This window comes from Taudactylus pleione, unplaced genomic scaffold, assembly GCF_031769625.1.
Source record: "Taudactylus pleione unplaced genomic scaffold, aTauple2 ptg000093l, whole genome shotgun sequence".
Classification (NCBI taxonomy): domain Eukaryota; kingdom Metazoa; phylum Chordata; class Amphibia; order Anura; family Myobatrachidae; genus Taudactylus; species Taudactylus pleione.
In genome coordinates this window covers 20,653,692-20,672,502 of record NW_028284495.1, presented here as the reverse complement: position 1 = coordinate 20,672,502, position 18,811 = coordinate 20,653,692, and the positions used below count along the sequence as shown (strand labels likewise).

Here is an 18,811-nt window from a genome sequence, read left to right as displayed (position 1 = left end):
CTGACTGGCATTTTGAAGTGCATATAGAATCTACCAATGTGCGTATGATTTATTTTTTATTTGCTTTTCCTCTAAATATATATATATATATATATATATATATGATTCAGGGCATGCACACATATAATATAAATAGCATCAGCTATTGATATTATAACTCTCTTACTAATCGCTTTTTCAGTCGGACTCTCATTGCTGAGACAAATCATACTGTCTTCCCTGCCCTGGTATCCCATCAGGAAATACATTGATTTTCTCTAACAGCAGATCCGATGCTATTACTCTCTGCTTTCAAAGTTAGAATTCTCCCTATGTGCTCTCATTCCCCTGTCCACTGCCTCTTAGCACACAGGGGAGAGGTAGAAGCATAAGGAAGTTCACTGTAACCCTGATACTAAGTTCCTGTTCTACAATTATAGAATGCTGGTGTTTCTTTTGCACATTATGCATTACATATACTGTACAAAGAAATATGTGCAATACTACCCTTTGCACTTCGAACACTGGGCCTGATTCAGAGCCGGACGCCCTGACCAGAGCGCTGGCTCTGAATCAGGGCCCTCCTACCTAAAAATGGAGCAGCCTCTTGGACGCTCGCATAGTTACCACCCACAGCTTATGCGAGCGTCCATGATGATGGTCGCGATGGTCTTGACGAGCTTGCGCCGAGACCCAGAGCCAAAATCACTCCCACTGACATCACTAGTGATGTCAGTGGGGCCGGACCCAGACGGTAGGCGTTCCCATGGGAACGCCTCCGTCTGGCCAGCCAAGCCCCGGCACGCCCACCAAAGGGGGCGTGCTGTCACTCACCATCGACAGCATGCCCCCTTTGGTGCGAGACCCCGAGCGACGGCTTCCCCGTCGCTCGCCGGGTTTCACACATGCGCACGATGGAGCAGCCTCCATCGTGCGCATGCGCATTTGGGTACCATCAACCCGCTTGCGAGCGTCCTGCGCTCGCGAGCGGGTCTGAATGAGACCCACTGTGTTTTATGCTATTTTGGGACTATTGAGTATATATGAGATTTTTTTTGGTGTATACTAAAATGTACTTGAAGACACGGGATGTAGTTGGCATCCCGGCAGTCGCGACGCGGACACTCAGAATACCGGCTCCAGGATCCCAACAATAAGTATTAGCATTAGGGAGAGGGTTTGGTTTAGGGTTAGACTGCGGGGGGGGGGGGGGAGGGTTAGGTTAAGCTACCTACACGCTATACAATTATTGCTCCGATTTGCGAATAATCGGGTGATCGGCCTGATTTACTGCATGGTGTGTATGAATGATTGTTTCAACATTTCACCAATAAAACGGTAAGAAGACGTCCACAAATGCATTCCTTCCATTACCCGGTCTGTCGGCGAAGAACGAAAATCTTGGCCTCAAATTCCCGATATGGAGCAGTGTACGTGTATTTTCAATAATCTGCCCATGTTTCCTAGGTTTTCTTGTCACTATGTCCTCATCCGTGTAGGTGGACATATGCAAAATCAGTGTGGTGAGAAATCGGTTTCTATGGAAAAATTGCAAAATGTGTAGCACAGATATTGGGGCTTTCAAAATAGTTCAAAAAAATCTGCCAGCTTTAGGCTGTGGGGGGAGACAGGAGGTTTAGGCGTTAGAATCCCGACACAACCATATAAGTATATTGACTGTCGACATGCCACTGTCAGTATTCTCACTGCGGGCATCCCGACCGCTGGGATCCCGTGCCCAACCCATAAACACGTAAAGTGTTGCTAAAACTATCTGCATGAAATTTACACAGGTGATACATGCTTACCTAAAGGAGTACCTGATATGCAATTTTGAGGTTATCAATTATTGTATATACCAACCATTTGTATACTTTAGTGCACAAGGGATTTGATATGTCAATGTAACCTGATGTGTTACTTTAAAGCGAATAGTACAGACCAAAACATTTGTTGTGTGTACCAAATTTTATTTATATATGCCGTACTTTTGTTCTCTTATATGTTCAATGGCATTATTAGTCATATATGGACTTCCAGGAGACACAATACCACAAACCTAAAATACAACATTAACTCCCTCTTTTTCACATGATTATTGACAATATACAGTACCTTGCAAAAGTATTCACCCCCTTTGCATTTTTCATCTATTGTTGCATCACAACCTGGAATTAAAATGGATTGTTTGAAGGTTTTGCATCATTTAATTCACAGAACATGCCTACAACTGTGAAGTTGTGTTTTTTTTTTATAATGTGAATCAAACAACATTTTTTTATAACCCAACCCAGAATTGTACTTCTCAACAACTTTGTCATTGACTTGTTTGGAGAGTCCCTTGGTCTTCATGGTGTGATGCCTCTTGCTTAGTGGTGTTGCAGCCTCTGGGGCCTTTCAGAAAAGGTGTGTTTATACTAATAGATCATGTGACACTTAGATTTCACACAGGTGGACATAATTTCACTAATTATGTGACTTAATTGGTTGCACCAGAACTTTTGAGGGACTTCATAGCAAAGGGGGTGATTACATATTCACATGCCAATTTTTAGAATTTATTTATAAAGATTCTTTTTTATATATATTTTTCTCTTTTCACTTCACCAAATTAGACTATTTTGTGCAGATCCATCACATAAAATTCAGAAAAAAAAATTAAAAAAATTACAGGTTCTAATTTCATTCACAGAACATGCCTACAACTGTGAAGTTGTGTTTTTTTTTATAATGTGAATCAAACAACATTTAGGACAATATAACAGAAAACTTCACCGTGCATAACTATTCACCCCCCTAAAGTCAGTACTTTGTGAGCCTCCTTTTGCAGCAATTACAGCTGCAAATGACTTTGGAGAATTCTCTATGAGCTTGCCATATCTTGCCCCTAGGATTTTTGCCCATTCCTCATGGCAAAACTGCTCCAGCTCTTTCATGTTGGATGGTTTCCGCTTGTGAATAGCAATCTTCAAATCTGACCACAGATTCTCAATTGGATTGAGATCTGGGCTTTGACTAGGCCATTCCAACACATTTAAATGTTTCCCCTTAAACCACTCGAGTTCCGCTTTAGCAGTATGCTTCGGGTCATTGTCCTGCTGGAAGGTGAACCACCGTCCCAGTCTCAAATCACAGGCAGACTGAAACAGGTTTTGCTCAAGAATATCCCTGTATTTAGCACCATCCATCTTTCCCTCGACTCAAATCAGTTTCCCAGTCCCTGCTGCTGAAAAACATGCAGCAGGGACTGATGCTGCCACCACCATGTTTCACTGTGGGAATGGTGTTCTTGGGGAGATGGGATGTGTTAGGTTTGCACCAGACATAGCGTTTTCCTTGGTGGTCGAAAAATTACATTTTAGTCTCATCTGACCAGAGCACTTTCCTCCATACATTTGGGGAGCCGCCCACATGCCTTTTGGCAAACTCAAATTGTGTCTGCTTATTTTTATCACCAAGTAATGGCCACTCTTCCATAAAGCCCAGCTCTATGGAGTGTATGGCTTATTGTGGTCACATGCACAGATACACCAGTCTCTGCTGTGGAACTCTGCAGCTCCTTCAGGGTTGCCTTTGGTCTCTGTGCTGCCTCTCTGATTAATGCCCTCCTTGCCCGGTCTGTGAGTTTTAGTGGGCGGCCCTCTCTTGCCAGGTTTGTTGTGGTACCATGCTCTTTCCATCTGATGATGATGGATTTGATGGTGCTCCGGGGGATCATCAAAGATTTGAATATTTTTTTTATAACCCAACCCAGAATTGTACTTCTCAACAACTTTGTCATTGACTTGTTTGGAGAGCCCCTTGGTCTTCATGGTGTGATGCCTCTTGCTTAGTGGTGTTGCAGCCTCTGGGGCCTTTCAGAAAAGGTGTGTTTATACTAATAGATCATGTGACACTTAGATTTCACACAGGTGGACTTAATTTCACTAATTATGTGACTTAATTGGTTGCACCAGAACTTTTGAGGGACTTCATAGCAAAGGGGGTGATTACATATGCACATGCCAATTTTTAGAATTTATTTATAAAGATTCTTTTTTATATATATTTTTCTCATTTCACTTCACCAAATTAGACTATTTTGTGCAGATCCATCACATAAAATTCAGATAAAAAAAATAAAAAAATTACAGGTTGTAATGTAAGAAAAAAGGTAAAAAGCCAAGGGGGGTGAATACTTTTGCAAGGCACTGCATATAAAAAATCTGAATAATTAAGATTGCCCATTTAATCAAGAAATTTTTTCCTAATGCATTGCCAAACGTTGCCTTGACATTTGAACCGATCTATATCGGTTACTATATTTAATACTTATTTTACACATTGTCGTTTCATACCAGCTTTCAGGATCGTAGTTTTTACCTATACTTCGCAATAAAAGTTATGTTTTAATATGTATGATTTAAAAAGATACGGTCAAAATCCCGGCAAAGGGGATGCAAGCACGTAGAATACCGGCGCCGGAATCCCAACAACTGTCAGAATCCCGGCACCAGCATTCGGAACATTGGCATCCTGAAGGTAAGTAGCGGGGTTAGGGTTAGGCACTAAGGGGAGAGGGTTAGGTTTAGGGTGCGATGAGGGGGAAGTTTAGGCACTAGGGGGGAGGTTAGGTTTAAGCACGAGGGAGGGTTAGGATACCCATCGACAGGTGTTAGTATTATAATACTGGAGTTGCTAACGCTGGCATGCATGTGAAGGGTGGCAGGATGCATCGCTTCCCGCCCATTGAGTGTACACACAAGTCACTTTTCTGTGTTTGCGTATGTTTATTAAATAAGTATTTCAGGGCATATAAACACTTATACCAAGTACTATAAGCTTTTTGTCTCTTGAAATTAGACAGTAAATTGAGAATCAGGCTCTTGGCACCTGCAAATAAAATTTTATTTTTGACATATTTTGAAATACGTCTAGGACCCATTTAGATAGGAACACCCGATCCAACCACAAGGTGTAAATGTGTCACCCTTGCACACTCTACCATCTTGTTGTGCAGATTCAATGCTTAAATCATGACAGTGGGCACAATTGTGCAGAAATAGCTGCATGAGTGTATAAGCACAGGCAAAATATAAAATAAACTAGAGAAAAAAAAAAGGAAAAAAAAATAGCTCAGAATATACACATTTAGTGCAGGTATTGCAGTAGCATTAAGCCTTGATAATGCTGGTAAAACACTAGTAAAATTGCATGTAAAATGCAAACACTACTGACATGCATTGGTTACAAGCATTGCTATTAACATCTTCAGAACACTTGGAGCCCCATGTAGGCTTCCATGCCTGTGGACGAAACAAGATGCATTCAATACGAATATCAGCAGTCAGGGCCGTAGCTAGTGCGGCCGGTGACATCGCACAGGGCACCACAGGTCAGGGGGCGCTGTCTGGGCCTGTCAAATTTCTGTTTATTATCATTCTTGCTTGTAGCTTCCTCTTTTTTCATTCCAAGCATCTCCTGGCCTCTCCTATCTCTTCCCTGGCCCTTCCCCATGAAGCCATGGACTTTTTTTGGAGCATTATGTCCCTTTGAAATATGAGGGGGCGCCAATGCTCTTTCTGGCACAGGGCACCAAAAAGTCTAAGCAGTAATGGGTATAATGACACAAGAAACAATGTCGTCTAGAGTTATATATGATTCCATTGGTCCTGATTCAGGGGTGAACACCATACATGCCTACTCTCCTGGTAGTCGCGAGAGGACCCCGATTTTTCGGGTAACCACCGCACCCCCGGAATGGTAGGCATTTCTCCTGCATTCTGCCCACTTCCTAGTTAAGTGGGCAGAATGGGGAGAATTTCCATGGTGATTGCGTGTCCCCATGTATCACATGTGATTGCGTGTCCTTCATGAATCACATCATTCAGCCCCGCCCCCTATTTAAATCGCAGCAAAGTACCGTGAAGGGAGCGGGGCTTAATGATGCGGTCCGTCAGGCCCCGCCCCCTTCGCAACTCAGCTGCCTCTCTTCCCCGGAAGAAAAAAAAAGTAGGCAAGTATAGTGAGCACTGCTGCATCCGTTCTTGCGTTGGTTGCCAGAGTCCCAGCTGCAATAATATGTAAATGCTAGTATCAGCCTTCCCCTGATGTAGAAGCCTGTGTCTGTGCAAGGGCAGGGATGTACTTAACGAGACCACTTTTCTCTCTGCCTCCATTCCTTTTGCGTGATCAATGTTTGTGTACAGACTACAGACATCTAAGGATACCAGTAGACAATTGTTTGGCAATTTATCAAGTTGTCTCAATTTGATTAAAAAATCTGTGGTATCCCTTAAATAATAAGGGGTATTTTGGACTACGGACTGTAAAAAATAATCGCAATACTGAGAAAGAGTTTGGCTAAGAGAACTGATTTGTTGGACGCATATCTAGATCTAAATAGTCCTTCATAAATTGCTGATTCAGGAGTTTCATACAACGCTGATGACCTAATTCAGATTAATCTCCAACTATGTATTGTTGATTTAGGTTAGTACTAATGCATGTAATTTATGATATTATTATACTCCTTCTCTATATGTTGTGCCAAGTTGCACTGACCATATTGACTAATTGTAGTACCAAAGAAAGTGAAGTTCTCAGATATAGGCACTAAAAAAAGTGAATATAAAGAAAAAATCTAAAAACCAAATATGTCCTGGGTTTTAATTTCCGATTATGTCCCAATCTTGCGTCTTCTCTTTATCGCTCGATTATTCCGAGATGCACATAAAAAGAGAAAAAGAGGGAAGCAATCGGTCGATAGTTCTTTTACCCAATAATGAAAAATATCTAGATATCAACAGACGGGGAAGGAATGTTCCTAGTACGCACCCCAGCAGACTGTATGTTGTTTGTTTGGTCACTGTTGCCATGGACGCGGTCGCCATGAATGTCCTGTTTACTTCCGGTGGGAGGTTGCTATCAATCTCCGTGTACCCGTTGGAGGCACCGTGTCGCGACCCGCCTCCTCAGGAAGCAAAGAGGCTCTGGTGGCCGTGGTAAGGGGGCTGCAGTTCAGATTCCATGCGGACTAGCTGTCAGTATGGAGTCTGCTGGAAATGTCCCTCCAAATATGGCCGCCGCCTAGGAGGAGAAAGATGCTAGAGGTCCTACTTGACGTGATGTCATGACGTCACCCGCGCCGTGACGAGCCTGCGTGTCCGCGCCTGCTGGATCAAGTTAGATCCAGTCAGCACGGCAGCAGGAGCGACAGACAGTCCGGACGACAGCCATGAGAAGTAAGGTAAGTACTGGGATCAGGTAAGTACTGGCGGTGGGGAACAGCTACAGGGGCACAACTACTACTAGTGTGACTAGGGGGCACAGCATATGGGCACAACTATAGAGGGAACTGCATATGGGCACAGCTACAGGGGGCACCTTATATGGGCTCAACTACAGGGGGCACGACATATGGGCATAACTACAGGGGGCACTGCATATGGACACAACTTCAGGGGGGCAATGTATATGGGCTCAACTAACGGGGCACTGCATGTGTGCACTACTACAGAGGGCCCTGCATAAAAGGCACTACAACAGGGGTCATTGCATAAGGGGCACTACAACAGGTGGCATTGCAAAAGGAGCACTGCTACAGGGGTCATTGCATAAGGGGACTTGCTACAGGGGGCATTGCATAAGGGGACCTGCTACAGGGGGCCTGCAAAATGGGCACTGCTACAGGGGGATATGCTTAAGGGGCACTGCTACAGGGGCATTGAATAAGTGGCGCTGCTACAGGGGCATTTCATAAGGGGCATTGCATAAGGAGCACTGCTACAGGGGGCATTGCATAAGGAGCACTGCTATAGGGGACCCTGCATAAGGGGCACAACTACATGGGGACTACTACAGGGGGCACTGTATAAGGGGCACTAACTTGATACATACAGTTTACAGGTTATACGCTTTGTTACCAATAATCTGGTTCTATACAGACATAGAAACTGCGCAACCTGTCTTGAGCTGACTGGCAAAAGTGTAGAGGAGGGTTGGTGAAGTAGATCTTTCAGGGTGGGATGTAATGGGTGCTATTAGGGGTATTACTTAATGTGACAATGTGTTATAAAGGGCATTACTGTGTGGCATTGTGTTATAAGGGACATAGGACCTCATTTAGAGGCGGTCGTTAGATGCAAGCGGTAGTGCCGCCTCTTGGTCGATCGCTAAGCTGTGGGTTACCACCCACAGCTCTAGCGACCGACCAGGGTGACGTTCGCAGTGGTCAAGACCATCGCGACCATCGGGGCTTGCGACGAGACCCTAAGGTTGGCTCTCTGCACTCGCACACCCCAGGGAGCTTCCTGCTCTGATTGAGCAGGAAGCTCCCCACTGACATCACTGCTGATGTCAGTGGGGCCGCACCCAAATGGCAAGCGTTCCTTCGGGAACGCCTCCGTTTGGCTGGCCATGCACCCTGCCCGCCTCCCAAACGGGGCGAGCTGTCACTCACCATCAACAGCTCGCCCCCTATGGTGTGAGACCCCTAGCAACGGAGCGCCGCCGCTAGCCGGGTCTCACGCACGTCGGAGCCGGCTCTGACGTGCGCATGCTCAGTGGGGGAACATTTACCCGGTTGCGAGTGCTCAGCGCTTGCGACCGGGTCTGAATGACCCCCATAATGTGTAAGGGGCATTACTGTGTAGCATGTGTTGTAAGGAGCATTATGATGTGGCATAATGTGTTATAGGGGCATTACGGCGTAGCATAATTCAATATCAGGGCATTATTGTGTGTCTTTGTGTTATACGTGGCATTGTGTGGCATAATGTGTAAGGGGCATTACTGTGCGGCATAATGTGTTGTAAGGGGCATTACGGTGTGGCATAATGTGTTATAGAGGCATTAAGGTCTGGCATAATTTGTTTTATAAGGACAGTACTTAGTGTGTCATAATGTGTAAGGGACATTACTGTATCATGAAACCACACACCTTAGGGTGTGTTTGTTTTATGGGGAGGGAGGCACCTGAAACTTTTTTGGCAGGGTGGAGCAAAATGTATAGTTATGCCACTATGTAGAAAGCTGCATCTTCTCCTGTCAAACCCCTGACAATGAGCATGAAACCCCTGGCAACGTACATGAGACCCTTGATAACAAGCATGAGACCTCTGGCAACAAGCATGAGATTTTTTTTATTTCCACAATACTGTAATTGGCATAATGTTAAACCACCTTTGTATGGGCTGCTGCTCATGGGCCAGTGCTGTGGGCTTGCCCCCTGCATGGATGCCAGCATACACAGGTATATTAAGGTCTACAGTTTTTCTGATTACTTGTGGCTGACCCTTGATGAAGGCAGAACTTAGCCGAAACGGGCCATCGGGATGGCTATTACATATTGTTCACAAGCTCTGTGATGAGTAACTATACCCTATACACATGATGGCTTTTTTATATGATGGTGCTTTTTTGATACTGCATTAAAACTATTATTTTTGCATAAAACTCTACATGGTGGTGTGCTGGTTGTCGGAGAATGTCCTGTATGGATAATCCTTGGAGCATGATATATGATTAATTGGATCTGGCACCCACATATATAACCTACTTGAAGTGTGTGTGATCTGTCTCTGGAATATTATATATATATATATATATATATATATATATATATTATTATTTTTTTTTTTTTTTTCCCAAGGTCCTGCACTCCAAATCTCAATGTAGCCTTGGCCGATGTAAGGTGCGGCACTCGGTGACAGAATAGACATACGGATAAGTGATAGTAACACTATCATCAGCATCCTGAGGAGAAATAATACATATAACAAACAATGGCATTTACTTTCCTGACAAAGCTCTTGATTGTGTAAGAACAGCATCCTGCACCGTCGCCAGACCCCTCCCCTCAACAGACCCCATCCCTCAATACTCTCCCCCCCATTAGGACTGCTTCCAAAAATTTCCAGGGCTGGCTTTCAGACCCAATCCACCCCTGCCGAACGTTAACACAGTGATTTACTGTTTACTGGGCAAGAAAAAGGGGCTTTAATTAAATAGCCATGGGCATTAAAGCCCGTGCCTACCACCTCTTTCATCTGCTGTAAATTATCGCTGCTCATATATTCCCCCTACCCCAAGACTCCAAATGGCTTATATAATGGAACAGTTATGGCTGTATTGTTAAAAATAAGTCACATTATCTGGGATTGTTAAATTTTTCATGAAATATTGTTATAAAATTCCCAAAACTTATATTTACATTTGTTGGTTTCAATGTATACATTGTGTAAATGAAGCTTCTTTAGCAGAACCCCCCCCCCCCCCCCACAAACATATCTCCAAATACAGTTATGCTGGAACATTAAGCTAAACAAAAGATCATATTATAACATTTCAAATGTTACAGGGCCCTCTAGAATGAGAGAACATTCTGTCTTGTGCCGCAGGCATAATTACTACACCAAAGTTACTGCAGTAGATTAAAAAAAAAAAAAAAGGGCTGCCTTCATTTCAGGAAGACTATTCCATAGTGATTAAAAAATTAAATTCATGTATGTTAATATAAAAGCAGTTAATTAAATACTGTAATACTTGATACAAGAAACTGGAAATAAAATATTTTTAGCAAACAAATGTTATGAAAAATTCAACTAAATTCACAGCATAAAATTGAGAAGCAACAAAGCAAAATAAATAAAAAAAATGGGTATTTGGATAAACAACTAAATTTGAAAATTACGAAGATAACAAACCAGTATGCAATCACATTCACAAAATTAAACACATATCTAAAGGGGTTTTATTGGATTCATGTCTCATTAACAAAATCTACACTTAAAACAATGTAATTTTAAAGCTGCCTAGCAGAAAGTTAAAACATTTTGGTTATAGATTTTCCTTTTAACTTGGTGTAGAAAAGAACGACTGCTGAGAAGGTAAAAGCATTGTGTTCATTTTTAATTTGCTAAAACAATCCAAGCGTGTTTGGTTCCCAGAGGGTATTCTCAAATAAACTTGTATCTCCTCACTGCCAAAGCAATTGATTGAAACCAGGACAGAATTTGTTAGGCAAAATGTATGCTGAGCCACTTTGTCACCACCAGACAAATTTGTTAAAAACTGTATGAAATGGTTTTGTCTATTAATACAATAATTGTACTACTTTACACTGAGACATGCACAATCTACTGCATACAGATTAGGTGCAGGGGTAGGTGTGACCAATCCTCTGCCCCCACACACACCTTGATTGCGGCTTGTGATTGGACCTCACTCTCCTACCATCTCAACGCTGTTTTATGGCTGGGTCTGTGAGAGAAAGGAGAAGCCCCAGCTATAAAATTGTATGATACTATTTAGTCGTCCACTATCATAATGCACAAAATACTTTATGGCAGAGGTTCCCAAAGTTGGTCCTTAAGGCACCCTAACAGTCCAGTTTTTAAGGATATCCATGCTTGACCACAGGTGTCTAAATTAGTATCTCAGTCAATTCGATATAACCATCTATGCTCAACCATGGATATCTCTAAAACCTGAACTGTTGGGTTGCCTTAAAGACAAAAAAAAGATTGTAGTCTCTTTTGGCAATCTATTTATTATATACTGCACTAATATGTACAACTTTTCCTGAATGTTTAAATATTACATCACAAGTACACAGATGTAATTATATTAATTAATGGTTATAGTCGTGTTTCTTAAACTCCTTCTGCTGGGAGCACTAATGGTGGGTATACACTGGCAGATATGTTGGCCGATCAATCGATCAGCCAATATATCGGGTGTCCGTCGGCCAGTGTACACCAGCGATATGTCTGTGAACAACGTTGCTCACAGACATATCGCGTCGGCTCTGCTGCACAGCCGATGGCAGATATATCTGTCCATCGGCAATGTGTAAGGGCGGTCGGTACACTTGCAGTGGAGGCCGCAGGGAGGGCAGCGGGAAACACCCTCCGGCCAGCGGGACCCACGTCCGGAGACAGATGATGGTCGTTCAGTGTGTATGAACGACCATCATCTGCAGATATATCAGCAGATCACTCGATCTGCAGATATATCTGTTCAGTGTGTACCCAGCTTAACAGTGCATGTTTTCCAGGTCTCCTTACAGAATCACAAGTGAAATAATTAGATCCACATGTGGATCTTTTAAAATGTGTCAGCCAATAATGAATACCCCTATGCACCAACTAGGAAAAATGGAAACCATGCACTGTTAATGCTCCCTGAGGAATGAGTTTGGGAAACACTGGTTTATAGTTTTAATTGTGCTCTAACAGCGTCTGGCAGCTAACTACACTCCAGTATAGGCATACTTGCCTACTCTCCCAGCATGTCTTGGAGACTCCCGCAAGAGTGGACCAGCCTACCAAAAAGAGAGGTGATGAGGCCACAATCCGAAGCACAATAAGGGGTCTATTCATGAAGCAGTGAAAAGAGTGAAAAAGTGTGCCAGTGGAGCAGTTGCCCATGGCAACCAATCAGCTTTGAGGTTTCATTTATCAAGTACATTCTGTAAAATAATAGGTAGGAGCTGATTGGCTGCTATGGGCAACTTCTCTACTGGCACACTTCTCCACTCTTTTCACTGCTTCATGAATAGACCCCTTATGTCTGACCAGGGTTACGGCTAGATCCAGCTACAGGACCCTGACATCATCACTTACTATCCAGGTGGACACAGTGCTGGAATATTAACCTGTGGCGAGCAAAGTAAGCCACCATACCCAAAGCATGGCGAGTGAAGTGAGTCATGGAAGGTACACATTTCTACTATTGGTGACCAGATACCAAAGTTGAGACAAAATAACAGCGCTGTCAGGGCATGAAACTGCACTTCCTTCCTCACTCGACATTACATCCGGGTTTGTTAGCTCAAGGGGAACTAGCATCTACCGTCCCACCAGGGCCCCTATGGTATCTCCAAGGTATTTAAGGTAAAAAGCCACAAGTATGCCATAGCATCCCTTTAATTTGTGGCTGATTAAAACTAGGTGAAATAGCCGCTCAAAGAACCTGTGTAATTCATATCTGATGGGAGATATGGCAAGCCTAATTATAGGGGCTGTGCAAGTAACCAATGACAGCACAGGCTTCAAGCTAGGACTACATTTGGGGAATAAATCTGCAACAAGTTGAGTAATGCTATACTTTGGCAATGCATGTTAGAAATTAAGCTGTGTACAGAATACGGTGTTATGTTACTATTGGACATACAGTGATGTACTGAACATGGGACCATTGCGATACCCATGCTGCATAACACAATGTATTATATACGTGGCATGAGCCTGTGAGCTGTTCATGGAACAAAAGCCACCATCACAGTGTATAAGTGGCACTGTTGTAGGTGCTCTCCTCTAGAAAATCTTAGTTATGTGGTAGACATTTTGTTGTGGATCAAAACGTATTCAATTCTGTACACTGACCCTCAACAAAATGGCTGAGTAATGGTAACACACAACAAGCAGGATGTCCGCACTTTGTGTAGATGTGTATTCAATTACAAATACACAACCCTCTGCTGCTATTAATGTTAAAAACTGTGGCTTGACTTGACAGTGAAACTATATAATTTCTACTCCAACATTATCTTTTTGCTTGCTGGGCTATATATTAAAGAAAATAAAAGGAAGTTTTGGCACTGGCCATATATAATTAAAACTCCATTATATTAAAAAGCAGCTAATACCATGATGAGCATACAGGTAAGATAAGCACAGGGAGCCGGACTCAGAGTAGTTCGCTATGACGATGTTTTCACAAATGAGCGTTTAAGTCAAGGTACATTAATGTAGTTGCTTGCAGTATTTAATTGACTGTAAAGGAGAATCTGGGGGAGGTAACGAGGAGTGTCAGCTAGAAAAGCAGCTGTGTCGCAACTGTTTAGGGGGCGTGCCACATCCTGCGTCTGCAATCCCGTACGTAATAGACATGTCTCCAGCGTCTCATTTCCTTCACCCATTCTGCACGGCCATAGAGTAATTTAGGACTGCTAATATCGAATGACCTGTGACCAATGTTTCGTATTTGTACGCAAATGCTTGGATTTGCAAAGATGCAAGTATGCGTCTCAATACATATCATGGTGGCTGCTACATTTGCATATTTTCGCACATCAGCTGCGTATGGAATTGCAGCTGCAGTAGCAACAGCATACCACTCAGTCAGGCTTAGAGTGCCTCCACTAACGTTTTTCTAGGGGGGAATATATTGCTCTTTTTCTATTCCAGTGTTTAGCTGTTATTTAAAATAAAGGCATTTTAATCATGTATGTTGTGTGCCGCAACCTTTATTAATGTTTTGATATATGGCAGTAATTGTACACCTGTGTTATCAAAGAAGTCCCAAATGATTAGTTAGTGCATGGAAGGGTTGGCATCAATAGTGGCACAGGGCTTCATTGTGCCCCAGTTTTCACATTGACGGGACTGATTTCCAGAAATGTATAATGTTTATGCACCCAGATGAAAATGATGTTAAATTGTAATTTCTACTAGAAAAGTGAAAATAAAATATATATTTTTTCTACATTTGGAAGAAAACATTGCTAGGCTTGTATGAGCTTACTGGTTGTGTAATGCTGCATAGCACCTTCTGCAAAATAAATAGGTATGCCCTAAAGTTTAAGTTTCCAAATGTAAATACCAACCTAACTCCCACTGTTTGACAGGCATCGGCTCACTGTAAGACTGGAAATGCTACCTGGCTCTAATGGCTTCCCTTAGCTGCCTGGGGAAATATTCTCCCATAGCCAGGCAGCAGATATACAACTCCTGCTGAATAGATTTTACCCTGAGACTTTGAAACTTGATTTCATGATATTGGGTTATTATAAAGCTGCAGGGCTTCATCATGGGTCCAGTGTTATGGTTCCACTCCGTTACAAACAGGAAGGAGCTGTGTAAGCTCTCGCAATGAATTCATCTAGCAGAAGGTGGATTTTCTAGTGCCGTCTGGCACATGGGGGAAAACATATGTGTGTTGGTTTGAATATATGTTTTGCTATTTTCTAGACCTTAAAAAAAAAAAGTTAAATAATGGGTTTTCAAAATATGCCACTTGTTAGAGTTGGGACTTATTGAATAAAAGTGCAGGTGAGAAGACGTATTGAAAACCACTATACAGATGTGTCCTCATACACTGAGCATCTTTACGCCACATGGTGCGAGACACCCGATTCGACAGATGCTCCAAGAGGAGTAGTGTACCGTATATTTATTTACATTTTGCATCCAAAGCTGGGTACACACTAAACGATTTTGTAAACGATTTGCCGATTTCCGACGTATTGGAACGACAAATTGTTCAAATCGCCCAGTGTGTACGCACTATGTGCGCTCCCGTGGGGTCATCCGTCCCATCCTCAGATCTGCCATACATGCTGCTCAATCTGAAAATGTGACTGACGATCGCATGCATTAGATGCAGCGGGGGAAAGACATATCGTGTGGTCATTCACCAGATCGTGTGATGTGTACGGAGCGCACGATATGCTATCCCAATGCATCTGTCGTTGGCCGGGTACACAGGTCGTATAGTGTGTACCCAACTTTAGTCACATCGCAGATGCAGCAAAAAGCCGCCCACATTGTATTAGAGACACTAGATTGAGACTTTAACGACACAAGAGCTGGATATACGTACTCACAAAGTCAAAGATGAAGCAAAACGGAACTTACACGAGGCAAAGCCGCCGTTGCTCGCATTGAAGCCCTTTCGTTCGTCGGGAGGATTGCCACCTAGCAACAGCTGCCCACCAGCTGTTGCTAGGTGGCAATTATATTCCCTAGAACAAAGAAAGTTTGCAGGTCATAGATTCCTGCAAACTACTGTTTTGTACAGATCCAGACTCAGTCATACACAGATGTACAAATGTTGCAAACCCCAGTGGTCTGTGTACACTACCAATGCAGTTTTGTTGCTTCTAGTTGTTTTATTTATGCAAATTAGATGCACATTTTCAGCAAAAAAGACATTTTATATATATTTAAAATACAATAATTCCTGTGTGGGAAAAAATGCTTTAAAACACTTGTACCACCTTCATCGGTGTAACACAGGCTTCCCCATAGAAAGCATTCGCTGTTCAGACTGTGTGAGCCGTTTCTTTGACACTGGCTACCAATTTGAGGCGAGCTCCATCTTTGGTGATAACCGCTTTCGCCAGAGAAAGCGATTTTCTCCATTTCATAAATAGGCCAATAATGTTCTTTGGTTTGAAACAACTGAATTGGTTCAATAGAAAAGAAAAAAACAAAACAAACAATCAAAAGCCTTGACTGAATGTTGTTCCATATTAATCAGACTATTTCAGCTATAAAATAACCCCATATTTTATATTTATAATAACAGTACCATTAGTTATTGCATATTGAATCACCATCCTCTACACTGTTAAGCAAAGAAGACAAAGACGTGTGATAATAAAATCATATGAATCGTGTAGATACAAAAAAGAGAATGTATATAGCTGGGTACACATGTGTACACAGTGACGGAACAAAGTGATGTAACGATATATCGGGTGCGCAGTACACTACACGATCCAGTGTACAATGGAGCAATATATCAATACATACCGCATGTAGTGGCATGGCGTTGTTCATTGAATCGTCCCATCAGCTGTGCAGCACAGCTAAAGGGATGATGTGATGAACGATTGGCATGCACACACAATCGGGCGGACACACTATGTGATCCACACCACACGATATATCGTTCCAATCCCTGTCGAATCGATATATGTTATATTGTGTACCCGGTTTATATTAAAGTAACTTAACTTTACAGGGGAAAAAAAAATTAAGAGTATTGTACGTGTCATGGAAAGATCATTTACAATCTTATATAGGTGTTTGCTATATACGTAATTGTTCAAAAAACATTGATCCATTTTAACTCCTGGGCTTCTGCAAGTTGAATAGTTACACACAGATGCCAAGCAGACAGGACTAAAGCCATCACTTTGATCAATCTCCCAGCAGACAGGCACCCACCGCCCTCTACTGTCCCCCGGCAGTAACTACAACATCCTATTCCATAAACACACGACCCCGGTGGTGTTGTTTTTTCTGCACCGAAAAACAAACAAATCTGCAGTTAACCCATTACAGGTGGGCATGCGGCTGTTGGTGTACAACATCGGATGAGCCAGGAAGTGCTCACAATTAACATCTACTCTCTTCCCTAGTCAAATAACAGTATAAAGTCCCTCCATGCCCTCGGGCAAAAGCTGCAGCAGCACAATGGCGTCTTTCATGAAGATAGATCAGAAGCTTTAGGTGAAAGGGGGAGGAGAGAAGCAAAGAATAACAAAAAAGAAGAAAGAAACATACATGATACTAAAGTAACAAGAGTTTATCAGGTGTTACAGTAGGCAGCGCAAATGCGGGCAGCAGGAGGATACAGGCGCAGAGCGCATTGGCACCGGAGCGCAAGAGCTCATCCAGGGGCCCCTGCTAGTACAGATATCACTACTAAGCAGGACACCTCTAGCTAACAAACAGCAGTATATCTGCACAAACATCCAGCTGTGACTAAAGATTTAGGTAAGTAAAGCTTTAGGTAACCCCCTCCTCCTTTGAGCGCAGGCAAGGTCTGGCTCAAAGCGCACGTCCCGCTTCCAATGCGCTCTCCAATGCTCTCCCTGACACACATGCAGCGCCAGACACCGATCGCTGGGCTGCTGCCTTTATTCCTTGTGAGTGCAGCAAGGAAGTGGTGATGATGAAAGAAGGAGGAAAAAAAAAAAGATTAACCAGGAACCTGGCACATGCGTAAAAGCAAGTTGCGCCCTAAAGTCCCCAGCCAGCCATACCATCCTTAGCTAATAATAGCAAGCTGAAACCGTCAGATCTTACCTGAAACATGGAAACACAAAAAGTCTGCTTTCCAACTTCCCCCTTCTCTCCTTTATTTCTCTTTCTGCTTTTTTTGTTTCTCTTCCTCCTGATTTCTTCTAGCGATCTGCTCTGCTCGCCACGCCAGAGAGAAATGGAATAGCTTGGCTAAGGTAGAGAGAACAAAATACAGAGAATAGTTGCTCCAGGGCTTTGAAACCCCTCAAGGCAAGGATCAGGATACAATTAGCTCATGCCTCTACCTCCAGTCTAAATCAATCTCCAGAATAAAAAAAAATGAAATTAAATTACCCTGTTTCACAAGTAACCTCCCCGTTCTGTATATTTGACAATAATGCATACATATATATTTTAGTTAGTATGTAGCATGTATTGTTCCTGATTTTATTTTCTGTGTGTGTGTAGGGGGGAAACGCACAGCCTCCAACTTGCTTATTACTCTCCTCTTGCACAGAAAAGCTGATTTTAATCGTTGTGATTAGTTTTGATGTAAGGTTTCCTCGGGCGATTTCTGCAAATGGATGGAGTGTTTCTTGCCAGAAGAGAGAAAAGCAGCAGATGATGATAATTATAAGGATTGTTGGTTGTTTCTTTTTATTTGTATTTAGATGTGTCTCTCTCCCCATTTCCCCAAGTTGACCTGACAATGTCACTGTACTAAGGTCGTGCAACTTGTTGATAAGCATCACCTCCTGTCTGATCAAAGCGTGTGTGATCTTTTGGCAACAGAACAGTATTTTTTTTTTCTAATTCCCTCGGCTATATAACTTCCACAATGACGTGTAGAAAAATAAGCACAAGAAAGCTGATTTACCCCAATCAAGTCTGAATCATTGCCTCAGGGTGATGCACAAACTCATTTCAAATGTTCAACCATGCAGAATTACAAAAGAGATTGAAGAAGTTCCATGCATTTTATTCTGAATATTTTTTAAACGTTAGACATGTGATATAAGGGAAATACAAACATCAATACTGGTACAGCTAACAACAAATCTACATTTCACTGATAAAGTAGGCATCACAATTCA

General features: G+C 42.6%; 1 protein-coding gene across 2 annotated transcripts in view; it reads right to left on the bottom strand.

Annotated features, from left to right (window-relative positions):
* Window positions 1-18,488, bottom strand: part of KCTD1 (potassium channel tetramerization domain containing 1) — a 140,318-nt gene extending 121,830 nt beyond the window's left edge. The window contains exons 1-2 of one of the 2 annotated variants that reach the window (XM_088469585.1): window positions 18,470-18,488; window positions 17,781-17,927 (exon numbers count right to left, since the gene is read on the bottom strand). In XM_088469585.1, coding sequence (XP_088325711.1) covers window positions 17,781-17,789 — 9 coding nt within the window. In that variant the 5' untranslated portion in view covers window positions 17,790-17,927; window positions 18,470-18,488. Of the gene's footprint in view, window positions 1-17,780; window positions 17,928-18,071; window positions 18,305-18,469 lie in introns of those variants that run through there. The other variant, XM_088469584.1, reaches the window with a different exon arrangement.
* Window positions 18,489-18,811: the final 323 nt, after the last annotated feature.